This window comes from Thermobia domestica, chromosome 13 (genome assembly GCF_964235325.1).
Source record: "Thermobia domestica chromosome 13, izTheDome1.hap1.1, whole genome shotgun sequence".
Taxonomy (NCBI): Eukaryota; Metazoa; Arthropoda; class Insecta; order Zygentoma; family Lepismatidae; genus Thermobia; species Thermobia domestica.
Window position 1 is genome coordinate 198,618,643 of NC_137466.1, and position 27,981 is coordinate 198,646,623.

The window sequence follows — 27,981 nt, forward strand, 5'->3', positions numbered from 1 at the left end:
TGAAGTTCTATATAATTTTCTCAAAAATTGAGTCAGCATTTGAGTTCAGTACTTTCACATTCATGGGTGGATTAGTACATGGTATACTAATATTTACTAACAAAACGTGTACATTTTTACGCATTAAAAGATAATGATTTTAAAAACAAGAATAAATTTCAAAAGAATATTGTCTATTTTTCCAGAGAAGTAATTAAGTTATTTATAAAAAAAAAGATATTTTAATTATGAATGATACACATAAATAATTATTTCAGTTACTTTACTATTCTAAAACCTCTCAGATAATAAATAATGACCATAAAAAAGAAAAATCAGATCTAGAAAAAAATGCTGGTTGAGATATTTATTTTCAGTGACCTATTACACCAATCAACAATAAAATTATTACGTTTATTAAATATTACACTAAAATTAGAAGTTTTACACAAGCAGGATAAATTAATAGGAAAATTCAGATTTAAATGAATCTCTTCAACTCCAAAGAAAAGAATATTAATGTATGTTTAATAAGACTGACGTATGAATCGATTGAACACGTGTCTGAGAACACCTTTGACAAAATTCAATATTTCAAAAATATTTTTGAAGTTGGTTTGCAATTTTATCAATAATCATACATTGTACAATTTTTGACAATTCTAACGCTGAAACGCTTAACAAACTTGCACAAAATTATCACGTAAAACTGAGGATAATAATTACATAGGAAAAGATCATTTAAACTATTACCATAACATTTAAGCATGGAAGGAACCAACAAATGTGATACTTTTCACCTGCCAGAAACGGATGGGAAAAAACTTAATACTCAAAATGATCGTACGGAAAGTATAATCTCAATGCATAATATTCTAGTTTTTAATTACAGATAAATCTGAATATGGTATAAATAATAATATACTACGAAAACCTGTTACCTAAATTATTTCTTTTTTGTTGTACTTCTTTTAAATGTTTTGAAATTATATATTTTTCTTACTTTTTTGATCTTAAACTTTAGTTTTGAAAAAAAAAAAAAAAACTATGACTTGTTTGACTAGGAAACTATGACTGACAATACTATTATAATTCAATCACACACAGAGAAGGTTTCTACTCCATTAGGTGGAAATCCTTTGCAAAATATGAACATTAACCAAACAAATTTAACTACAATTACAGTGATAATAAACACAGAAAGAATTTATATATGAAACAAAATATAGCAAAAGACGTATATATAGTAATACAAAATGTATATATCAATCTGCATTCGACGAACACTGGAAGGAAGGGTGATTTTACTTGACTTTGAGAAAACTGAAAACCTAAAAATTAAAATTAAAAAAAAAAAAAAAAAAAAAAAAAAAAAAAAAAAAAACACTTCAACTTAATGACAAACTTACAGTACTTTTATGATAAAAAAAATACATATTGTATTCAGACTCACACTGACTTAATTGAAAAGAATAACATGTCACAGACCAGATCAAATAGTATATAAGCAATAGCTCTGCTTACATACTGTATACATTGGCACCTTCAAAGTTATTGGACATTAATTTATTTGTGCAAAGTAAGACACACGATAATAAAATATTAAAGAATATAAATAAAACATTCGCGTCAAGACATTTTTCTCGATGAAGCCGCAATTTAGGCATCAAACTTACACAATCATAGTACACACTATAAACGAAAAAAAAAAAACAAAAAACTTGATTAGCTGTTCATAACTTACCTCTGAACGATTTTAGACAGGGGTTCAATCGCAAACTACATAAATACTATTTAATTCTACATTTTTTTAAAAATATAATTTTAGAAAAATATTTTCTTATCAGGAATGGACATAATAATAACAATGTATATAGTATTTAATGCGAACATAGTTTGTACGTCAAGTTCAAAAATAATTTCAATCTATGATTATTTTACAAATTTTGTACCCTAGCTTGGAAGTATTATATATGATGTACAAAGATAGAATTAAATGAAAGACAATGAGAAAATGCCTTTAGATTTTAATTCAGCTTGAAGTTACCAGAATAAAAATTACGAAATAAGTGAAATTTGTATTATTTGGAACAAGAGAGTTTATCATCATCGCCATCAACCGAGCGATTCGTTCATTACCTGATGCTGAGTGTGTATGACTCAACAGTGAACAACATTTTATGTCTCATATATTGTATACATTTATTCAGGACACAATACAAGGTAACCTAGAAGTAAGTATACAATCGCAGTTGTTTGTAACATCTTTTCTGCTTTTCTTTTCAAATATCTTGATTCCTTGAATCATGGCTGGTAACTTGAATGAAGAGCAAAGAAAGTGAATACTTCAAATCTATTGGAGAAGTGAAAATCCTGAGCCTGTTCATATTATGAAGAAACAAATTCAACACTCCAACACGCTTAACAATTTATCGCATCAGGGACAAATTTTACAGAACGGTTTCAATGGTTAATGCACTACAATCTGTACCCCGTCAAGAGCGCAATGACAAAAGATACTGAAGTGAATGTTGCACTGATATTTGTCAACAGTCCAAACAAAGTCAACGCGGCGAGCGTGCCGTAGCTTTTCATATCTAAAGCATCGTTACAACGTTTAATGCATAGATTGAACTTGAAGTATCGTCCAAAACTATTACATGGCCTTTTAGAGGACGGTCCTGATCGTCAGTTGCAATTTTGTAACATTTGCTCAACTGAAAATTGTGATTAAAATTTAGGCGCCACTGTATACTTTCTTTTAGGCCACCCTGTATTTTTAGTTACAGGTAACATTCATTCTGCTTAACCTTTCTCCTACGTAGCAGCAGCTGTATGCTGTGGATTAATACACATGCTACAATTACTCTCCTAATAAGGCTGATCTACAGAGGGTAGTGTGAAATAAGAACTTTATGTTTTTAGAAGTCTATTTGCTCTGAATTACAACACTATTTTTCACGATTTATCTCTATAAAAGGAAATCTTCCGTTAAATATTATCACAATTCCTTAACAATGAAGTCACGTATATACCAATCTAAGAACAATAAATTAAACTAATGACAATAATAGTAAAATCACAGCATGGTATCTATTCGTACTATCAGTCAACTTTAGAACAACTACTCTCTTCCTGAGTTTCTTCAGAGGAAAGCTCCTCTTGGTCTGCAATACCATTGGCTTTGAGTGACGTGTCAACACCATTGGGCACCACGATACATTTCTGTTTCTCGTTCATCTCTCTCTGTTCAAACATGGCGTCCAATAAACTCCATAAGCACGTGTCCTTGGGGAAATCGTTGTCCACTAAGTTCACAAGATAATAGCTTGACGCTATACGTTCAATTATTTCACGTGATTCTGATCCCTCTGGGTATAGTTTACCCCATTGTTCATGCCATAATGCGAAAGCTTCGTCCTGGAAAATGTCAAAATACAAGAAAATTTTTCAAGTTTTGTTTGGTAATAAGTGTTATTGTTCATTCTTTTATTTATTTATTTTTTTTTCGAGTTGTAAAAAAAGATTACACTTAATGAATATGAAACTCATTAGCTACATTTATAAATTTAGAACGTCAACAAATGAGATATTTTAGTGAGTAGACAAATTATAAGAATTTGGGATAGAAATTATCCATACTAAATTTAATTATTTTGTAATTCTTAACATGCTAACCGACACTACTGGATGTGCATTACATTAAAAATCTCTTCCCTAGTTTTAAGATATGCTCAACTCATCATTCCAAGACAATATTTAATTTATAACCCCATAAATTAGTACAACACTTAGCTATCAAAAGAATTGTGTGGCCAGGTGGACCAATTTATGTAAAATTCTCATCAAAGAAAACGGTGGACAAGATTTGACTTCGACACAATTTTACCATACAAAATAAGAAGAGTGAAAAATATCGCACAAATTACTAATAGTTATATTTTACTTTTAATGTTCAGGATTCATACAATGACAAATCCCCATAATATGCAATACGAAATCAGTGTAGCAGTGAAACTTATCAGTCACATTAAACGTTGTGAAATTAATTTTTATGGTGGTTGTAGGTAAGAGTTTTTTTCTTTGTTTCTTCCTTATTTGAATATCTTGTTCTTTGTTTATTATTTATTTACATGCAATCTATAGAGCCGAAGTAGAAATGTTGGTAAAGCCGGATGGCACGACTCTTCCATCGTACTCTCGTCTAACTGCAGCCTAGGAGTTTCTTCAGCCTTCTCGTCTAACTGCAATTTAAGGGTTTCTCCAGCCTATCAGATGGGTACTTGGGAGGAGGGAGGGTTGTGCTGAACCAATCACGTCCTCTTAATACCGATGCCACGGACGTATGAAAGTAAGTCTTACTTTCATACCGCCCGTTCATGATATTAACCTGCCCGAATGGAAGGCGTACCTTCATCTTTTTACCATTATACACGAACTATTTGTTGCTTATGAATTTTATTTCTTCTAAAGAAAATTCCATTCATAGAAACTTAATTTTGTGAATTTATTTTTAAATTCTTTAGTCATTTATTAACCCTTGATACTTAACAATAACTAAAACTACAGATACTTATTTACTTTTTTCAATACATAACCTTATTTCATATTAAAATTTTCATCTAGTTATATAATACTCAATATTCTATTTTATTTTATTTTATTTTATTTTCGAGTAAAACGTGCTGTTACTCAGCATGAATCTGTCATTACAGCAACTTCCAAACCTTTAACACATCCTGCGATATACCCTCGCCTTCTCTAGATCGCTTTTCGCTTTGACGACCTAGAAGCAGCCGTGAGTCTACATATTTGCAAAGGTTAAATTGTGTGAGTGGCGCTCCTCTTTCCCTCATGAACAACAATTTATACGTTGTCCGTACCAGCAGAGATGACGTAGCCCTATAAGTTACTGTAGAATTCATGTGAAAGAACCCCCTTTCACACTCACTGGAAGATACTATAATTAAGCCCAAAGTGTGATTTAAAGGGTATAGTATGTCTGGGACCTTATTTTCTTAAAGATCTAAAAAAACAGCAAAATAATTATATTCCATTTAAGCAGATTATTTCTAATTTTGTCTTCACCAAATGTCAGTCCAGGATTTTCTGGCCAAACTTGAAATCTAAAATCTTAGCATATGTCAAACCGATACCATATCTTTCAAGCAGATACTTTCCAGTAGCTTTCTTCAGACCTGTATGACAAAAGCAAGACTAGAGAAATCACAAAAAAAAATCTACTGAAGAAAGATTGCGAAATCTGAGTACTGCTGCGTACCACCAGCAAAAAAAATGGTAATACTAACTAGGTATACAATAATTTCAAATTTGGAGCGAAGCGATTGATCTTGATTGATTACTCTCGTTTTCCGATTATTATTCCTCAATGGTATGCCCAATCGGAACATGCGACCTCTAACGACACTCAACGCGCGCTCTCGAATCACAATGTCAAATTTAGTCCTCAGGCATTTCGGAGGAGTATCCAGTCAAACGAATACCTAAGGCGATTAAAAGAGGTGCTTCGATTTGAAAAATTGTGTTCGCAGAACAAAAGGAAAAAGGTTTCACCCTATCTTTAATGCTGAAAATTTTATTTTCCGTTGTTTACAATGAAAATTCGCGCGCCAAATGCTTTTCCAATGTTAAGTCTATGGGCATCCCGTTTTTCGGCGATTATTCCTAAATGGTATGTCCGACCGGGACATATGATCCCTTACAACACTCAGCGCGCACTCACGAACACAATGTCAAATTTAAGAATGTTTCAGGCATCTCAGTGTAGCAGCCACATAACCGAACGCGTAAACAGAGTAAAGAGAAGCTTCGCTCCAATACATACATTTAGCCAAAATAAATTCCAGATGAATACAACTCAACTAAAATAAAAATTAAACATTAATTCAGCTATTTACAGGATTGTCACTTTTACAACTTCTGTTCTAAGCCTGAGCTCGGTTGGTTCAGAAAATGACTTGAAACAACTAAAATAAGTGTAAATGCTTACCTTCCAAACTTTAAAACTAACTGGGTCCACAACGGTTGGCTGGATTATTTCACGGCCTGGAAATACGCCCCAAGTCACTGCATTTGAAGCATGTTTATGGCTGTTTGTGTAGTTACGTTTCCCCTACAAATAGAAAAAAATAAATAAAACAAAAGCTGATTTAAATAAGGAAAGCAACTTTACACTCCTTACAACACAAAAAAATTCAAAAGGAAAGAAATTTTACATTTCTTACAAAATTAATAAAGATTATATTTCAAGATTTCAAAAGTTAACAAAGAACATCTTGACTAATTAATTCCTTGTGATTAACTATTTTTATGTAGGGCCATTCCATATGAAAAGGTGGCTCATATGTTTTAGCTTTTCTTCAAATTTTGTACAAATGTTGTGGTGCCCAAACATAACACACTTGCAAAATTTTACAGCTCTAGCTCAAAGAGGACTTGTGTAGGAGCTATTCAGAATTTGGCAATTTTGTGCAAGAAACACCTAAGTCCGCCCTCGACTTAAAGTACTGAAACCGCTAGATCTCCGGAGATATTGAAGCTATTTCAAAATGGTTTTTACTAAAACAATCTTAGAATTTGTAGCATTTAAAGCATTGTAGTAATGAACTTCCCAAGTGCGGTTAAGTATATGAATTTCACCATCAAAGAGAAAAAAGAAGAAAAAATAATGTCAAAATTTGGCAATTCTTTCTGAAAATGGCCTACGTAACATCAACCTCAAATTTCCAAAATAAGTAGCTCAGATGTTCCTTTTTAACATATTAAAATTAGGAGGGTGATTGTTGGTATGTTCAAGAAAAACAAATTATAACACAATGTAAGTTGAGGGCAGATTTAGGCACTTTTTGCACAAAACCCCTACATTTCCAATGACTTTCGAGTTTTCCACGCTGAAAATGTTTATAATTGTCAAGACTCAAGTGAATTAATAAATGAATTGTGCCGGAAATTTGAAACTTCAAGTACCATTGCTGAAAGGACTCAGATTCTGTCATTAGTTCCAAATTTATGGACTAATATGAAAACTGTTGAAATATTTCAAACAACCGAGTATCTTGTACGTAAAGCCCTCATGATCAGAAAGGAGCATCAGTTACATACAGTTACATTTTATGCTTTCCAAGTTATTCTTTTGAAGTACGTTAACGATACCCTTCCTGAGATTAAACAAGTTATCTACTTTAGAGATGGATCAGCAGCCCGACATGAAAGCTATAAAGAAAACTTTGTCAACTTATGCCTCCATGAGTAATTTTGGACTCACATTTTCCCCACAAGGCACGACAAAAGTGTTTGCGATGGCATACGTAGGATGCTAAAATGTCTAGCGAGACATGCTAGTTCACAGAAGCCAGTGGATAACCGGATTGTTACTGTTGCCGATTTCTTCGAATTTTATCAAACTATAACCAATGTCAAACTCTTTTGTGTAATCTTATGTGTGACAGAAGACGCTGAAAACGTTCGTCCAATGCTTCAAAAGAGACTGGAAAAGTCATCACGTTGCAAGGGACGAGTGAAAATCATCATTATAAACACATCAGTCAGTCGTATATCTTCTTTAAAGAGAACATTCACTCTAAATACTGGAGCAGAATCGAAAGATATTAACCTTTCTATTACTACTACTACTTGGCGTAACAGCCCGATTTGTGGGCCTGAGCGCCATCTGTTAGCGATTGGTGGAACTACGTCCAACCTAGCGACGATGCGTGGTCAGCGCTTTCTGGACCTAGTGGCCGTCACGTCTTTTATTCACGACGCCTTCCCAGTTTGCCTCACGACCCTGGGTGGACACCTAAAATTGGGGAAGCACCGGCCGGGAATCGAACCCGGGACCACGTGGACATGAATCCAATGCTGTAACCACTAGGCTACAGTGTCCCCTATATTAACCTTTCATGGAGAATTTTATTGCGTGCATTTATGAAAAGAAATGGTGGATTGGAAAAATAGTTGAGAATTCACAGGAACATTCGTGACTAATGTGAATCTCCTCCATCCCCATGGACACAAGAAAATGTTTTTCTAACCCAAAACACCTGATCATGGAAACTGCATCATTAACATTGAAATACCCAGTATTTCAACTGGTACTGGCACAAATTACAGCATTTCTGAGGAAGAAATTCAAGCTATTGAGAAGAGCTTCTCTGAAATTGGTGATAAGAGACCTTAGACTTAATATTTTAAATTGCTTAAAATCAAAGATGTAAATGTTATTTGTGTATTGTATGACGATAGTTCATTATTGTTCAGTGTTTCTTTCGTTAAATCAAACAGCACTATATACGCTGCGTAATAGGCACATATTGTCTTAAAATAACTTTATAAATTACATTTAAGGTAAGAGTTTCCACTTTTGTTTTTCATAAGTATCATCAACCACTGTAAAGGAACATACTTAGCCATGCAAGTCGTATTTCTAGAAAATTAAATAATGAGACCTGACGATTTTTTCCTTCAACATACCCAAAAACATCCTCCTATTTTATATATATATATATATATATATATATATATATATATAAATATGATAAACAGGAATACCAGAGCTACTTATTTAAAAACTTTGAGGTTGATGTTAAGTGGGTCTTTTTATTTAAAAAATGCCCAATTTTGACATTATTTTTTCTTCTTTTTTTTTTTCACTTTGATGGTGAAATTCACTGACACTGAATCCAACATTTCAGGGCACTTCGTCACTGTTGTAAAATTCTGTGACTAAATTAAAGTTGTTTGCAGGAATACTATATCCTTTTTTAGAACCAGGTTTGGTTAAAATACCATGCTCCTTTCTGATCATCTGGGCTTTACGAACGAGATACTCGGTTGTTTGAAATGTTTTAACAGTTTTCATATTATAGACCATGATTTTGGAACTAATGACAGAATCTGAGTCCTTTCAGCAATGGTACTTGAAGTTTCAAATTTCTGGCACAATTCATTTACAGTGGACTCTTTTTAATTCGAAGTCCAAGGGGACACGAAAAAACTTCGAATTATCCAAAATTCGAATTATCCAACAACATGCATTTTCACATATATAACAACAAACAAACCAAAGTACTGTGCATCAAAAACATATTCATATGGTGTAGACTTTACCTTTAAAGCATCTTATTATTTGCGTGATCGAATACCGCAAACTAACAAACGACATTGACTCCACATAATTCAAACTACGTATATAATAGAAAATATATTTACGTACAACACTACAACATACATTGAATAGCCCAAACAATTAAACACCAATAACAATTTGAATATTCTGTTCTCACTTTTAGGAAGTCTTAAACCTCATTTGCTTAAATTTGATTGTTTTTGTACGGTCAATAAATCTTGAATTTCATGTATTGCGTGGAATACGATATTAATAACATTTGGTTGACTTTATCAATAATGCATCTTAAATTTTCAACCAATTCTGAAACAAGATGAGATTGGCACACGTTCTCTATCTTTACTTCTTCCCCAACTCACCTTCATCTTTATCACTACATAGATTTTCTATTTATCTTTTGTATTACTCTTCCCTATGCCTGCATCTGGATAACTGTAAACACGTTAAAACTGTCTTTCTCTGTTTACATCTGTCAAACATTAAAAATTTTCAACTGTATTTAGTTCGAATTATCCAAAACATAGGTTCAAAAGTTCGATTTATCCACGATTTTTTACTATTGTTTTCAATACAGTTTTCAAGGGGAATGGACTTCTGTTCGAATTATCCAATATTTCGAATTATCCAAGTTCGAATTAACGAGACTCCACTGTATTAAATCATCTCAGTCTTGACAATTATAAACATTTTCAGCATGGAAAACTGGAAACAGCCATTGGAAATTTGGGGGTTTTGTGCAAAAAGTGCCTAAATCCGCCCTCAACTTACAGTGTCATAATTTCTTTTTCTTGAATATACCAAAAAACACCCTCCTAATTTTTAAATGTTAAAGAGGAACATCTAACCTACTTATTTTGAAAATTTGATGTTGATGATAGGTGGGCTTTTCTTAAAAAATAATTGCCAAATTTTGACTATTTTTTCTTCTTTTTTCTCTTTGATGGTGAAATTCATATGCTTAACCGCACTTGGGAAGTTCATTGCTACAATGTCTTAAATGCCACAAATTCCAAGATTGTTTTAGTGAAAACCATTTTCAAATAGCTTCAATATCTCCGGAGATCTAGCGGTTTCAGTACTTTAAGTCGAGGGCGGACTTAGGTGTTTTTTGCACAAAATCCCCAAATTTCGAATGGTTCATACTGGAATCCCCTTTGAAGTAGAGCTGTAAAATTTTACAGATGCGTTATTTTTGAGTATCGTAACACATGTACAAATTTTGAGGAAAGCCACATTTCAGCTTCAAATTTGGTGCTTTCATATGGAATGACCCTGTAGTTGATTTCCCATAATTTATAGAAGTTTCATCTCAAAATCATCTATTGGTAAGGATTTTTTGTTTCGGATTCAATTCCCGGTTGAGACTCATGTGGCTCAAATTCCATCTTAAACTATTGTCAATACCTCCAGTACTGCTAATAGAGTGTAACATAGCAAACAAATAAAATACAGATACTTAATCATTTATTTTAAAGTAAATATTATTTCTAACAGTTTTAGGAGAAATTTTTAAATGCTAAACAAAAACCTTGCAAAAGCTGTACATATTACTTACTGAGCTGTTTATGATGTGGTAATTCACAGACGGAAACTTGGGCAAGACCATTCTTAAAGCATCTACATTTTCTTTGCATGTAAAAAATTCTAGGTAGGCCTTTTGATATACATAACCTCCAGGGGAACCCCAACCAAGAACTGGATCTGTACTGGACACACCATTAGCATTTGGCTGAGGAAAGTAAGTGAACGAAGAACAATTAATAGTGATAGCTGCTTCGCAGATAAGACTTTGTAATATTAAAATATACAATGAAATAACATAAAAATAAAAATAAATAAATTAAAAATAACTAATATGTTTCCACAACTTTAAATGTAAATACTACATTCATTATTTTGCTCAACAAGTGAAACATTATCGAATTTACAGGTTCTGACTTGCTGTTGCATAATGCCAGACATCTAGCTTATCTCTTCTTCGATAATATTCTACGTATCGGAACAAAAAATTTAATATGTTTTGGGATGCATAACAAAGTAAGATTCTAAACATATTAGACCTATCTTTGTACCTAGAGGATCCTTGTTTCTAATTTATAATTTGATCAGTGCTGTGATCTTGATCCACTATCACATTTGTCTGTTTCATTGGATACCTGGTCACCTCGCATCAGTTTATATAACTTGATGTTAAATTAATTATTTCGACGGGGAATTCAAAACTGAAAGCCTTGAAGAAAATATTCGGAGCAAAACACGATGAAACGGAAAAATAATATGATCACACAGTGCGGAACTCTTATAGGATGTACTCGTCACCAAAATATAATAAGAGTAATTCGATCTAGATGTTCAAAATGGACGGGGCACATACCTCATATGAGAAATAGGCGCAGGATGCATAGCAATAGCCTCTAGAAGAAAGATCTTTGGGCAAGCTGCGAAATGGAAAGTTAATAATATAAGGCACGATGTGAGGGAAATTAATACAGTAACATCAATCTAACTGGACTGGATTACTCATTATGAGATCCAGTGACGGCTTTTGGTTTCTGTAAGATTGAACCTGCGGATTACTAAGACACACAGTTCCCTAAATTAAACTGTATGTGACACTTGCAAACTCTTTGCGTAATTGAGGGAACGATCACAATTACAAAAACATTCTACGCCCCTATTTCTTCTGGTTTCATATACCACTTAATTTGTATTGTGTCGTATTTTCGAATTTTACGTCCCAAAGATCTTCCTTTGGCTAAGATGAGGATAATAAAAATGAATGGTAAAAGAACATAAAACATTCATACTCTAAGAGGGAATTGAACCCGCGACAGAGACCGGTCTTGAGATCGTCAGCCTAGCCTAATGCCTCAGACCGCTCAGCTAATCAGATGTCAGCCGGCTAATCTTTTAATTTCTGCTACACTAATGACTAGAAACTTCTCCAGAAAATACACTTTTGTGAAACAGGCACAAAGACAGGATAGAAAACTAAAGACTCACACAGTGTAGTTCTTTCGATACAATGTTATAAGCTTCGATTTAAAAATTATAATGTAACACATACCTGTGAATTAATTGTAAGAACACCTTTCTTGTTAATCTCAGCCAACTTAGAAGTAAGGCAAGAAGTCTCCGGCCTTAGCTCTTCATCGTTCCACGCCGTTCTCGTTACCTACAAATTACACATTCACATTTTAGATCTTTGAGTTTAGAGGTCAAAATCAAAATATAGTATCGCTCCAATTTAATGAACTGCTTGAGGATTCCTGCCCCCTTAAATTGGGGTTTTCATTAAATAGGGGTTTGGTATATATATAAAAAAGTTTCACTAAAATATGTATCAGGAGATTTTAATATTTTAACACATTTTGCGATTATATAATATATCTGAAAATTTTGATTTCCACTTTTAAGAATTGATCATTTAAAAAAGACTGCAAAAATAACATATTTAAATAAACACAGAAAACATCTTGCTTTAAACGGATGTTAGATAACAAACCATTTAATCTAACCTACTGGTTTTAGAAATACGTACACTATCAGTCTCTTCACTTTCCAAAGACTGAAAAGTATCGTACTGAAAATTATCAAACATATAAAAAGGAATACTAACAAAATATGCAAAAAAAGGACTGAGCTAATATTAATGTTCTTCAGGTCAGAAGAATAATACTGGTCCTAATGTCAATCGATACGGATGGAAATTTTGACACTAGTTTTTATAGATATTTATCAAAATATCCATATACCAGTGGATTTATCGATTCTAGTAAATATGTAGCATCCTGCGAGTGATGTATATCAATGCTTTCAATTTACTGATGAAGTGATGATGCTTCTTATGCATTATTTTCCGTTAAATGCGGGTGTAAATGCATTTTGTATGTAAAATGCGTCACGTATTTAAATGTGTTCTTTTCCGGGACCAAACTAATCTTTCGTTAAATGCAGGAATTCGCTTAATATGGAAATGCAAAATTTGGGGTTATATTGCAGTTTAATCAAACTGCAAGTCTTCGGCTTCTTTCTTTCTCTTATAAGTAGTGGTTTTTCTCTCACAATTTCAAAATCAACATGAAAAGTGTTAAACTTTTGAACTGATTAGAATTTAACCTCCGTTTTCAGCATCGAGACTATGTGAATAGGATCTATTGCTTAAAGTGGCATCTGAACCGATCCTCGGGTTTTGTATCAGAAGCTTCATAACCCCATCGGGGATTGAGCCCGGGACAACATACATAGAAGCATGCGAGTTATCCATTATACAATTAAAGAGCACCTGAAGATACTATGGTTGTACCGTATGCTAATCTAAAGTTATGGAAAAATGTCTACATATAATGCTTTATTGTAATTAGTGTATTTTTACCTTGACGCCTTTCGGATTTTCTTTCTCTGTAACATAGTAATAGAAGACATCCCATACGTCTTGTTCAGACTTTAGCTCCTCTCCCCACATTTTCATCAGATCTTTTTTCGAGGTCTGATTCTGTAAGAATAATAAAACAGAATGTAATTAACATGAATATTTAAACACTTGAACTTGTAGAACAACAACTAACCATACAGGAACTACACTAACTATATAATTGTACGAACTCAAGAATCTTGCTTACTCCCTGTTTACTATTTCACTCAAAACTAGGAAGGCTTTTTTTCACTGGAAGCATGTATTCTCCCATTGCTCGGAACTGGTCCCTTAATACATCTCGTACTTCCATCAAAGAAGTGTCCGAAAGCCAAATCTGAAACTTCCCTACAAACGGTATCACTTTAAATTCTAAGCATCCGATTAAAGCCATAATACATATTCCACCTTTCCAGTAGGGGAGACTCTTCGAGTCTCATTTATACCCTACCCTCTGTCCAGCTTTCTATGTCTTCTTTGATCACCATCAACAATTTCAAATACTTCTACAGCGCTCAGATTTCCCTTTTAGTTGCCACAGAACAAAATCTAGCATAACAGCATATTCGATCACACTTTTCGCGATACAAGTTCCGTTCTCCAGAAATAGCTTTTGTTTGTTTGTTCATTAGGATTTAGCGTCCCTGCCAGAAGTGAGGACATATGACACATGGATCTACAGCTTAACATGGGATCCGAACCATGAGCTCCCACCGGGAATCGAACCCTAGTCTCCCGCGCCGAAGGTGTGTCACTAACCTTATAGCCATGACGAAACTCTACCAGAAAAAGGTGGGAACATATTTACAGTATTATACGACCGCATCCTTGGTCTTATGCTATACTGTCTGTAAAAATAATTTTACGAATTCAGTTCCCTCGTTCATGTGATCCTATTTTATGAGAAGTAACCAAACCGACCTCTAACAAAATGTCTTCGAACATAAATATGTTTCTGAAGTGGAGGCTCTCATTATCGGCCAAATGTCGGTATGTACACTTATGTCCAAAATTATGGTCGCATGTCTATAAATATGTTGTTCTAGGAATATAATTTAATAACGAATTCGTCCGGTACTTCTTATAATGTTAGTATGTGTATAATCGGAAAAGACATATATGTGGCAAATTTCATGTCAAAAGAGCAGTAAATAAGAACAATAAAACGAAAATAGAACTCTCTTGTCCATTTAGCAATATTCTGTTTTACTCATTCTAATTTTCGTTTTTATAAGTTTTTTCCTATGAAATTTACCACAAATATACATTTCCCGATTATACACATAGTATCAGTATTAAAAGTATCCTGCAAAATCATTATCAAATTATATTCTTACAAGAAGACAGTTATAGATATGCGACAATAATTTTGGACATGAGTGTACATAAAATGTACGAGTTGGGAAAGAGAATTCGAACACAAGCTTTAGGTTAATGTGGCTTGAATGTGATCAAGAATTCTTCTTGATCTAATTCTTAAGTACACTGAAAGATCCACATGACAAACTGTAGCACTGACCTGATTGCACGCTGCAACTAGTGTCTAAATTATTGTAAGCTTGAGTTCTGACAAGGTCGATTGGACGAAATTTTCCTCCTATAGGCTTGTTATTGTGTAGGCTAGCTACAAGTCTACTATAATGGTTAGCGTAGACTAACGTAGACTGAACTGGAAATTACTCAATGACAATATGAGCCAAGTTGGATATTGACTTACGGTCCTTCAGTTTGTAAGATATTAATGACGTGAATTCATTACTTACTCACGTCTCTGCGTTCTCTGATTTCTCTGTCTCTTCTTTTCTGTTTCTGTGCCCTGCCATTTTGAATTTGACAGATAGTTTTATACGAAAATTAATGCTACGATGTGGAACCTGATTCAACAACCTGTTTACTCAATTCTGCACGTGTGAAATGAAGAAAGTGGGAGGAAACTGGAGAGCCCCGACAAAACCCACGAACACGGTGTTTGTCCACCACAAAGCTCACTTGACGCGAGCTGGGATCGAACGAAGGACACATGCACCAGAGGTGAACGCTCTATTACTGAGCCACCGCGGCCTCTTTTACAGGATTTAGTGTTATACAATTTAGATCATGGGAACTAAAGCGTTCCACATACTTACGTAAAGAAGAATTTTTGTTACATAAATGTGTTTTTCTCAGTGACTAAGAAATCATCCATACATATGTTACATAAAATAACATACTACGGATTTTAAACCAAATTTCTAGGCAGAAAAGCATTGTTCCCTTTTCTCACAAAATTAAAATAAAAACTATAATAAACTTATGAATAAGAATTATCAATCTATGACAGTAATAAAACAATTATTGTAGCCGACATATACAATTATGACACAAGAAAACTACGAAAATACGGTAAGTTGAAAAATACGAAAATATTTAAAATAATCTTTTATGGAACCTATTTACTACTTTATTGTCAGATCTACAATTAGCAAATATTTCATTACTACCTCCTTTCTAAATTAAATTTGACTTTACACATTCGACATTCAACTTAAACAATACGATCAGAAAATATTATCAAAAAATTACTAACCGTCAGATAGAACAAATAGTAGTCTTTGAGTTCACCGAACGCAGGTGATTCAGAGCTTCCCCATCGTCCATTTGGAAATTCATCCCAGTGCTGAGTTCTGTAGATGTAGGCTTTCGGTCTGGAAGCCCAAAATATTGGTCGCACATCTTCCGTACATCTTTTGTAGTTAGCAGCTAGTTTCCATGGCAGTGGACGACGAGGTTCTGCAAGCCACAAGCCCAACTTCTTACAGATCTCTGTTGTTGCGTATTCTCTGAAAATAAATAAAAACAGGACACTGAATATAATGCAATGTACTTTTGTCCCCACTTATCCAGTTTTACAATCATGTTTCCCTACAACCTCTTGAAACCAAACGAAAAAGAAGAAGTTGTCATTGATAATATTAACGAAATGTTTCGGTAAACATTATACAGAGGTTGCTTCCGATCTATAGTGATGACATTCAAAATCTGTAGCAGCACCACTAAGCGGAAAGAGAACGATGCTGCCGGTCATGTGGGTTACTTGAACCGATGAGTGTGCATGACAGGCATGGTAATTGAGTATCGTAAGGAATGCCATCGAAATTCAGTGCAAATTGGAAAGGATGCATAATAGCATTTCCGACAAAAACTATGGTTATAATGTCACAAAAAATTGTCCAAGAAACGTGAATTCACTGTCCAAATATGGTATCTTACGGGTGGTGAAAGAGGCAGATAAGACGCAGCGTGGGGTAATCCCTGTAGAGAAGAAACAGGTCAATTTCCGGGCTGCTCTGAGCCGCACACAAGCCACGATTTGGGAAGTCGAGGAAGTCTTGTCACTGGCGAGAATCCTGTCTATACAAACAAGTACTGCGAATCTCTACAAACATAACTCAAAACAGTGCACACCATAATTCAATGCGATTTGGGTTTGGAACAAAGACCCAAGGGGTGTGTCCATAAGCTCTTGTAACATACATTCAGGAACATCGAACAAACTGTCGAAAACTTCATGAGCGGCACCCGTCGGATAAAAAGTGGAAGCTTGTTGTTAGAATGAACGAAGCACATGTTTGTCTTCATGAGTGTCACAAGCCACGTACATTTTTTTTTTTTTTTTTATCAATGTAAAAGTGCAAGGGAGTTTCAAAGATGTTCACTGAATGTAAAGGAAGTTTTGGCATACGTTTCATGATAATTGCTGGATACTCATACAATGGCAAGCTCACCGTACATCGCTCTGCTAAAAATACAAAGTTAAATTTAGAATATTATTAGATTAACATCCTCACACCTGTTTATCGCCATCAAATTCTCAAATCTCTACAGGAGGCACAGAGTCGTATATGCCTGCATCAAGACAAAGCATCCAATCACACTTCTCGTTCAACCCGCCTCTTCCTCCAGCACACGGCAGAAGAAATTGGCATCCGTGCCACTCCGTAACGAGCCTGGTCTCACAAGAAACCCTGCATCATTGAAGGACTCTAGAAAATCTCTGAAGGTGTGGTTACGAATAGACATATCTACTCTTCGTGCCAGTCTCCTACAGTGGAAACTTAGCTGTTGGGCAATTGCCAAGATGCAGGGCTACGTAACAGACCACCTTCGATGGTGGCAACATGACTTTTCTTAAAGTAGGTGCTGTTTGACATTATCATAGATCGAAAACAACCTCTGTACAATGCATTTTGATTTTTATTTATTTATTTTAATATTAGTCTCCAAATCAATGAATTAAACACGAAGTAAGCTATAAACTCATGTCGCACAACCCCTGAGAAAAGTGGTTCACCTGGTACTGTTTTACTATTAAGCTTACGCGGCGCGAGCTAACCCTAGCTAAGGAAGCTATCATAGGACATAGTGTGGCATTAATTTTTCATCTTCACACACATGGAAGAAGGAAAATGAAATCTTTAGTTTCAGTAATAAAATTTTTCCTGGATCATAGATGTATTAGTAGCAGACTGTACAGAATTTCTTTCAAAAGTTAACCTCCTGTAGTTAATACTGAAATCTGACGAATAAAAGGAGTTACACTACAAACTGATATTAGTTTAGCTTGTATAACTGATCTAGGATGATCTAGGATCAATCATCAATTGAATTAAGGATAAGTCAAGTATTTTCGTCACTTCCGCTCTCAATCTAAGTACAAGGTTCGAAAAGCCATAGTTTCGGTTTCAAACAATACGTCTGATACGTAAACAAAGCATAGGCCAGTGTGTGCTTCATTTTGTTTTCTTGTACACATATTTCCTTACCTTCCATATATTTGATTTATTTGCACTTTGAAATCATCTTTCAGAAATTTAAACGAAAATTGCAATTCTCTCTTTCATTATAGTGTGAATCGGTCAATACAAAATATAAACCATTTTAAGTTCCATCTGTAGCATTGGAACACACCGGAATCATCTGATGCTGGAAAGACTGGCGGAAATAAGTCGTGCTTAAGTCATTCACTCTAAAGTTTTATTCGAATACTGAATTTTAATCTGACATGTGACACCTATGAATTTTAAAATAATGGCAACGAGACACAGGGAAAAAGGAAATGAGATCTAGCGTTACTGTATTGTTGAATGGATTTTAATGATAACACCCAGAGTGAAAAAGTGACTCACTGGACGAGGACTCGAACCCGGAATCTCCGGTATAGTATGCGTTAACCACTATGCCACCCAGTCCTCTTCATGGAACGGCCAAACACTCTCTTAATCCTGAACTCTGTGGTCTCCACTCAGACCACATCGCTTGTACCACAGCCTAGCTGCTCTGCTTCGACAATCAACTGTCCACATATTGAGAATACCTTTTGACGATTGTAATTTCATATACTGTATATTAACGAAAGGAGGAAACAACCGATTTAAACTTCTTCTTACACATACCAGATCCTCTGTAGGTGCGAATTTAGCAACACACAGAGTAAAAAATGATGGGCCGGGACTCAAACCCGGGATTTCCGGCAAACCGTGCCGATGCACGCTACCCATTCAGCTTCCCAGTACGGCCAAACACTCTTAATCCCGAACTCTGTGGTCTCCACTCAGATCACATGGCTTGTACCACAGCCTAGCTGCTCTGCTTGGACAATCCAATGTCCACATATTGAAAACACCTTTTGATGATTGTAATTTCATATATATTAATGAAAGGAGTAAACAACCAATTTAAACTTATTTAAGGATTTTCTTGCTGTTCACTGTAAATTAAAGCTATGTCCATGATCGGATCTAGAGATCAGTACACCATTTAGTTGACTTAAAAGTAGGCATGGCTTTTGTTAAGAGAAATGAGTACTTGCGCATACATTATAAAGATACGATATTAAGCAACCCTCCTACATAACGATTTCAAAGAAGAAAAAAAAATAATATTGGTGAAAACTGAATAATAATATTTTTCTTACCTGTTGAGAGTGTAGAAATGGATCCCAGGAGCAGCTCCATGTGAAAACAGTTCCTTAATCATATCTACTGCCTGCACAATCCCGTAATTTCTAATAGCTTCGTCATTGTCCTTCAGAGGCATTAAAATATCTTGAATTTCTTGTGGAACATCAAGCTTTGACAGCTTTACCATATGCCTCATGGAATCATAGCTCTATAAAGAATAAACGACCATAATTATTTTTAACAATTATCGCCTTGTATTTAAAAAAAAAAAAAAAAAAAAAAAGCATACTATAACGAAAGAGATATTTCGGTAGGCCACCAAGAGAAACATGTGAGGACAGCACAAAGATGGATTTTAAGTAGATCGAAAATAACAATACTGATTGGATTGGATTGTCTAGGATAGGCTCCAAAGACGGAGTTTTTTCTGCGGCGATAAACATTTGGGATTCTTATGACTCAGAATTTCTTAGTAATACATTAGTCATGGTCTTTTTAGCGCAAATGAATGCTTCGTCATTAAAATTTTCATATTATGCATATATTGTATAATAAAAGAGTGAGTTTAAAATGATTTTTCCTGATCGTCGGAACTGCATGAAGAGAAAAGCACAGACATAGAGAGAAATACAAAAGAAAGCCAAATTGATGTTTGTTGTTGTGTTTGTATGCCAGCGACAAAAGTTTTTTCCATTTGCTAAAATTTATTTTGGGAATAACGGTGGTATGGCACGAACGTACAAAAAATTACATTCTTTTTAATTTTTTAAAAGTGTACTCAAATTGTCCTTCCATTCTGAAGTTATTTACAAAACTAATTTCATCAAACGGAAAGAACTTTTGTCGCTGACTGTACATTGTATGTGATTGAATAAATTTAAGAAAATTATCCCCACAGAAATCAGAGAAAAGTTATTTGCTTTAGTCGATGTGATATTTATGTGAGACTAAATTATGTTCCGACGAATCAGTTATTGAATGAAGTGCAGTATGCTATTGTATGTATATGTTGATGAATAAAGTAAATCTTGCGAGTGATTTATTCGGAACTAAGTAGTTTCTTATGTTTATCGTATAAACGATTCAATTTATTAGGTACTTCTGAGAAGGCATATATGTGTATCTAACTGCGATTAACAGTATCTTTTGAGATTCTTTTATTACTTTCAAACCCCTAGGAAAAGTTTAGTCGATTTTGAGTCTAACGTCCCTTTCAGCAGCGAGGCCATACGAGACGGGACTTACCGATTAACGTGGAATCCGAACCACATGAGTTCCCTCTGGAATCGAACCCAGGTCTCCCACGCCAAAGACGCGTACGCTAACCGCTTAGCCACGAAGGTGCTTCCCCCTAGGAAAAAATCTGGCTTCCTGATAACGTCACAGTGCCTTAATGTCAGAGAACTATTGATTTACGAGCGCAAGTGAATACGAGGGTATTTGGGGAATTTAATCATTATTACTCTATTTTTCTATATGTAGTAATCTTAACCGTAATTTTGAAAAATGAAATGAAATCTTTGAGTTTTACGTCCCACGGTTATGCCAGCTAGGATAAAGGAGACGGTGATGAGAACTGAATGAAATGGTGGAATGAAGAAAGTAGGAGGAAACGGGAGAACCACGAGGAAACCCACGCACACGGTGTTCGTCCACCACAAAGTTCACTTGGCGGGGGCTGGGATCGAACCCGGAACCCCATGCACCAGAGGTCCATAATTTTGAGCTTTTTTGTGGTTAAGCGGTTAACGTACGCGCCTTTGGCATGGGAGATCCGGACTCGATTCCCGGCAGAAGCCCACATGGTTCGGATTTCACGTGAATCAGTAGGTTCCGTCTCATATAGTTTCGCTGCTGAAAAAGGAGTTAAACTCAAAATAAACTGAATTAACCGTAATTTTCAATATATCTCTTCATTCCAGTCACTAAATTCCAATTTTTCACATTCTTAGCTTTTATCTTAATGAAACTGATTTCACACACACACGCCTTGCTACTGCGCCAATTAGTACTAAAATACAGCTAGTTATTTTCCATCAGTTGTACATCAGACGAATTCAGAATATGTACAATAACTTACGAAGAGTGAGAAGTGATTTGATATGAAAGTTCTTAAAATCATGAAATTACAACTCTCACGTTTACAACAACAACAAACAAACAAACAAAAAAAAGAGAGCTTACAAATGACGAACAAATTCGCTACACAACGTAAGCAAATTCGCTACACACCTTACCTTTTTTGGCATTGGTCGATTATGTCAGACCTGCAAAGCGCTTAATTCCAACACTTTTTAGTTATTTATTTTTCGTGCTGCGCTTTCTGGTTTTTCATCCTTCTCTATATCCTTCCACCTACGTCATCGCAGAATGCACATGACACACAGGATTGAAAGAAAGACGTATTTTTAATTACAAACTAATTTTTTCTCGTTATTAAAGAAACTATGCTCAAATAATGTTCAGTTAAAAGAGCAATCAATTCGACAAAGAAAGCCATTTTCCGTCATCACAATCGTACGATTTTATTTCAAATAGAGAGAACGTGTAACAACTTATATATTGACATCCATACATTAAAATAAAAACTAGAATTATTTAACAGTGCAAAAAAATGTAAAATATAACGCCAATGCGTGTATATTGTATAGGATAAGCTAGAGGTAAACCACAGAAAATAAGAACTCGTCATTTATTCCTGCTCCTCGGCCTAGCGGTTACGTCTAACTCTGCTAGGTAGATGGGTTAAAACCCGCTTTCGGGTAGAACACACACGACACTGATTATACTATTTTATACTACGTACTTAGCACATTACTCTTAAGAACTACAGTTCATTAAACAAAAGTAGCAATTATAAATACTACTATTAGTTTTATTAAATATTAAGAATAATAACAATAACAAAAACACACCTGAATTGGCATAACTCCAGGAATAATAGGAACTGTAATGCCAATATTTCTGCAGTCTTTCACAAAATTGATGAAAGTTTCAGGTTTGAAAAACAGTTGGGTGATGACAAAATCTGCACCTGCATCTACCTGCAAGAAAATAATATTGCAATATATTTGATAAGCAAATAAGAATAATTGTCAAATCTAAGTTGGAGCTTTTTACAGATAACTGGAAATTACACGTATTCACCACTCGGTAGATTTGTACGAAGTTTCTCTCGATATTTACGGGTCAAAGGTTGTCCTCATCGAAAAGAAAAAGTGGTGAACTAAAATATAGGCTATAAGGTAGTGCATAAGATCCAATGAATACGCAACAGTAGTGCACCATTAGAATTTGTACAAATATCCTTCTCCAAGTAACTATGTTTCTACTACATACTCATCCAATGTAGCATTTAGAGGGTTTTGCTACATATATGGGACATCTGTTCTTTTTCTAAATTTGCATTTTTAATTGGTAAAATTGGACTATGGAAGAACTGTTTTCAATTTGATTTGATTTTAAGTTTAGCGTTCCCTTTCAGTAGCGAAGCTATATGAAACGTGGACTATTGATTAACATGGAGTCCGAACCACATGAGCTCCCGCCGGGAATCAAAGCCGGGTCTCCAACGCCAAAGGCACGTACGCTAACAGCTTAGCCACGAGGGAGCTCAGAAGTGTTTTCAGATGAGCTTTCTATCAGTATTCCAATAGGAAAGCGTTGATGGACACAAACTTGAGAGACGCCGGCAAGAACAATGGGTATACGGAGTAAATATTATTAACGTGGTTGAACACTATCCAATAAAAAACAAAGGAAAAGTGAAAAAAATAACAAGAAACCATGGATATGTTATTATAATGTGGCCAAGGAAGAACTTCAAGAAACATTAAAGGGGTTTAAAATAATATTGTATCGATGGTACATAGAGCAGTGAGCTATAGGAAGTCTCATCCACTTGCAAAAATGTTTACATTGGAAGCATAAAAAATGGTGTCTAATTTTACGTTCCACGATTATACCCTGCAGGCTAAGGGAGATAAATGATTAATGAAAGTGAATGACTGAGAAATAATTGATGGGATGAAAATGTGGAAAGAAATGGAACAACTCGAGAAAACCCACGGACACGAAGTCCCCACAAAATCACTTGGCCTGGGATCAAACCAGGGACACTTCCACCAGAAATGAGGGATCTACCACTGAGCCACCGTGCCCCTATATGCATTGGAAATACAAACAGAATATTACGTTGTAAGAGAATACTAGGAACGCTAAAAGTGAAAAGTCATTTCACAAGTCTGTTTAAACACTTTGCAAAAAGAGAAACAAATTACTGAAGTCTGAAATATTAAAATAAAAATAAATCAACAATAACAATAGTAAATAATTAAAATAAGTCCCGATTGTGGTCATATAAACAAGTGATAGGATAATTACCATGGAATTTGGATACTATGATCAATCGGTTAATAATTATGAACTGCTATTTATTGTTAAGCAATTTATCCATAATGTGTATATTACACGCGTAAACATTCTCTAAATATTACTCTTTAAGCACTACAACATACAGGGCTCATAGTGGTCTGGTCTCTTGTAAATAGTTGAAAAGTGACCAAAATCTCATCATGCCCCATTTTTCCTTTGTCAATTTCTCCATCGCCTCTCTCTTTGTTTGTTGTTTTGTTTCATCTTTTCTTCTTTACTTCTTTTTGAGCTTCCTCCTTTCTTAGGTTTTCTAAGTATGCTTTGTAGTTACGGTAAGTAGACTTAGCAGATGTAGGAAGCTTCTGAGTAAATGGAACCAGTTCTGGCCTATTTCCAAATTTCTTCATCTCAAACATTATATTTAACTTAGCATTGAGAGTTCTCGAAGCCATAAATATTCAAATTCATCACCTACTCTTAAGAAGAAATACAAGAAGCATAACACAAGACGAACATGATAAACCACACAAACACACACACCCAACGCTGAGCAGAGCGTTAACTATTACGAGAGAAAACTAAAAGACTATTATGACAGAAGAAAGAATAGACACAGAAGGGTTCTCAACCCCACCTTGAGAGCTTAAGCATCCGCCAACCACCCACTGTGCTTTAGAAAGAATAAAAGCTGACTGTTTCACATGTGGCAGCAAGTACTAAAGAGTAATGACTAATAAGTTTCTGTCTTTTTCCATTTATTTTTATATTTTTCTTAGAAAACTGCCAATGCAAAACATAAATCACACGAAAAAGTCACTTTACCTCCCAAAAAAGTATTCACCTCCCAAAAAAGTAACTTTTAGTGACAAATTTGAAAAAAAAAAGTAACTTTTAGTTAAAAAAGGTGACACTCTGAGCCCTGAACATAGAGAAAAGATCTCGAAATCTTCTTATGGAAAATGAGGTTTAGGTTAAATTCATTACGTTGTTGTTTCCAAGGTCCTAACTTAGGATTTCTCAACCTGGGGTCGAGAGAGGGTTTCATGGGGGTCGTGAAGATAAGCGGAAGAGATAAATATAATTAGAATCTACAGGAAAATATTTTTAAATATTATTTTGAATTTTGTTCTGATAGGCATATTTTTATACACACTGTTAAGAACAACAAAAAATAAATCTTCTAAACATTTTTAACAGAAACAGAGTTGTTTAAAAATAAATTTAAATGAAAGAGGTACGATATGAAACTAATGAAAACTGCATCCAAATTACTAAAGATATACCACATTGACTTGATACCTACTATTCCCTTCCAAGCGCAGCTATCTTCTGAAGGAATTCCACTCTCTTTCGCTATGGCTCTCTCGCTTAGCAACAACTGAACCCTTATTGACTCAATGAGTGGGCGTGAGCTTTAGTTTGCATTTTTGCCACAGCTCAAGACATTTTGGCAGCACTATAGGTTTACAGGTTGTTTAAAAATATATAAGTAAAACAAATGAGAATTTATTATTTTCTCAGCGCTGTGATGTTGAGGTAATCACAGAGCCAAAACACTAATCCGCAATAGCTGTGTTGCACTTGTTGATAAATCAACAATGGATAAATTACTGTGTCCGAAATAAACGTGATTGCTTTTGTTAAGGATCCTTTGTTGTTCTTTGCAAAATTATACACCTATGTGTATGAGTCTTTTCCAGCAAGTTGGCCACAATGAAGGTATATTTTTGGTGTGGGATTTTTATTTGTTTCCTAAAGTTTGAATGTAAACAAGCTGTTTTAATAGTTTTTGATGATACCGAACACATACACAACAATATAAGGTAACTTAAAGTGGCGACCTCTTGAAAATTAAAATACTCAATAACTTTTTAAACAACTGTTCAAGTTTTTAAATCAAAATTAGAAATCACTTTATTTTTTTTATTATATGACCCAAAATTAAGGGAGTTATGAAGTTTAAAATTTTTGAAACGGTCTCCGTTTTGAAACAGTATGACGGATCGGATTCGATATTTGCAATATGAATGAACTGACCAAGTTTGGTTTTAATTCATTCGCTTTTAGGGAACTTTCTGAATCCACTATATACAAGAAATGAATTCTACTGTTATAGAAATAGATGGATATCGTGAGATCTCCGCAATAGTTATATTAAAAATCCCACACTGGCTTATTACAAACCAGAAAATATAAGGAGGTCGCTGGAAAGAGGATGTGATAAAATGGGGGTCGTGATACGAATTAGGTTGAGAACCACTGTCCTACCTGATAGTCCCAATAGGCACAAAGCCTATCGTTTCGTTTCTAGCTATGGGCTGACAAACTGTGATACTGGGCGTACTCAAAAATGGCATAAGTCACAGAGTTTGACAACCCGTAACTCAAACAACAATACGTTTCTGAGCTTTGACCTCTTCTAATCAGGGTTTAGACATATATTAATTATGTTAATATGTTATGTTAACTACATGTTAACTATAACATTATATGTTAACTATAACATATATTAATTTTAACGAATTTGATCTTCAAAAATATCGGAAGGCGTATCAAATTAAGAACATCAACGGACACGTAGAACTCCACTGAAGATTGGCGAGTTTGTTGCTATCGAATAAACTTAGTTCAACGATGAAATATAGCTAGATGGTACTATTTACGGTCACGCTTATGACAAATTACCCTATACACACTTTCCTCATATATTCACTATATTTTCTCATTTCACTGCTTGAATGAAATATTCCGTCAATTATTCCTCAATTCTTACGAGGGTGATTCAGAAAGTAATGCCTTTAAGGTGATACCTTTATTTGTGTTTGACAGATAACACCGATACAAGTATCACTGAAAAGCTTGCAATATCAGCAACAAATGGTAGCATCATGTTTCAACATAGTCCCCATTACGGGCAACACACTTGCGCCAACGCGAAACAAGGTTTTTCATGCTGTCGAAAAAGAATTGTGGTGGCTGCTGGCCAAACCATTGCCGAACTGCTTCTTCCATAGCGTTGGCCCTGAAGGTGATCCTTAAGTTGGGGAAGAACCAAAAGTCGCTGGGTGCTAGATCCGGACTATAGGCAGGATGAGGCAATGTCAACAAATACTATGACAGCAGATGGGACAACTTTGAATTTTTTGGAGGAGGAGAGGATCCATCGACTGAGATTCGTTTCCGGGTCGTAATGGTGTATCTACAACTCGTCGCCGGCGATGAATGTTTCTGGGCATACAACCTTCCGCAGTCAGAAATTCAATGACAGTCCGCTGTTTCAACTGGACGTTACCTCTGGATGCCACGGATTACTCCATTACTCTGGACAGAGACGAGATAGGGAGGGAAACAAGTAACATTCTATATCTTAAACATCAGTGTATTAATGATAAACAGTTCAGAATGTCTGCAGTACTATTGGTCAAGTAGTGGCTTTGGAGGCATTACTTTCTGAATTACCCTAGTATTAAAACACAGTTTCTATGTTTTTCTACTTCCTTTCTTTCTTCTTTCTCAAACTCTTAACATAGGCCTAACCTAAACAACTTATAAAACTTCCATATTACAACCTAATTTAAACGAACTGCTAACAACTAAGGCTATTACTATTATTCAAACCATTATCGGCCCTATTATCATTTTTTATATTTCAAATATATCATCACAACGAACTAAAATTCATTTTCTGTAAAGTAACTGCGAGCTTCTTCGTTAAGATAAAATGAAGAGTAAAGGAGAGAATAAGTTTATAGATTTTTCTCCTAGCAATGAAGCATCAACTGTTAAGTTTTATTTTACCTTTTCTTTTAAGAAGAACAAATCCTCTTCATACGACGAAGCTTCTGGATGACCAGTAGGGTATCCAGCCACACATACTGTGAAATAGGAACCAAAATTTTCTCTAATCAGCCGAACTAGATCAACTGCATGCTTCAATTCATGGTCATCCACGCTTCCTTCCATATCAAGAGGAATATCTGAAATTATGACGAGATTTTCTCATCAGCAAGCGTCTCTTCAAAAGTATACAACATATATATTCCACGAAGGCCAATAAAATAAATAACTAATAAAATCAAACTACAGAAATTAATGTAAGTATTTCACTTGACTTCAGAAGATGAAGA

General features: G+C 34.8%; 1 protein-coding gene across 4 annotated transcripts in view; it reads right to left on the reverse strand.

The window, feature by feature from the left end:
* Window positions 1–1,340: 1,340 nt before the first annotated feature.
* LOC145668933 (methylenetetrahydrofolate reductase (NADPH)) overlaps window positions 1,341–27,981 on the reverse strand; it is a 49,492-nt gene continuing 22,851 nt past the window's right edge. For 3 of the 4 annotated variants that reach the window (XM_081737216.1, XM_081737215.1, XM_081737217.1), the window contains 9 exons: window positions 27,653–27,831; window positions 22,396–22,524; window positions 19,495–19,688; window positions 16,108–16,360; window positions 13,503–13,622; window positions 12,195–12,302; window positions 10,683–10,856; window positions 5,990–6,112; window positions 1,341–3,399 (listed from right to left, as the gene is read on the reverse strand). In XM_081737216.1, the coding sequence (XP_081593342.1) occupies window positions 3,085–3,399; window positions 5,990–6,112; window positions 10,683–10,856; window positions 12,195–12,302; window positions 13,503–13,622; window positions 16,108–16,360; window positions 19,495–19,688; window positions 22,396–22,524; window positions 27,653–27,831 (1,595 nt within the window). In that variant the 3' untranslated portion in view covers window positions 1,341–3,084. The remainder of the gene's footprint in view (window positions 3,400–5,989; window positions 6,113–10,682; window positions 10,857–12,194; window positions 12,303–13,502; window positions 13,623–16,107; window positions 16,361–19,494; window positions 19,689–22,395; window positions 22,525–27,652; window positions 27,832–27,981) is intronic. The other variant, XM_081737214.1, reaches the window with a different exon arrangement.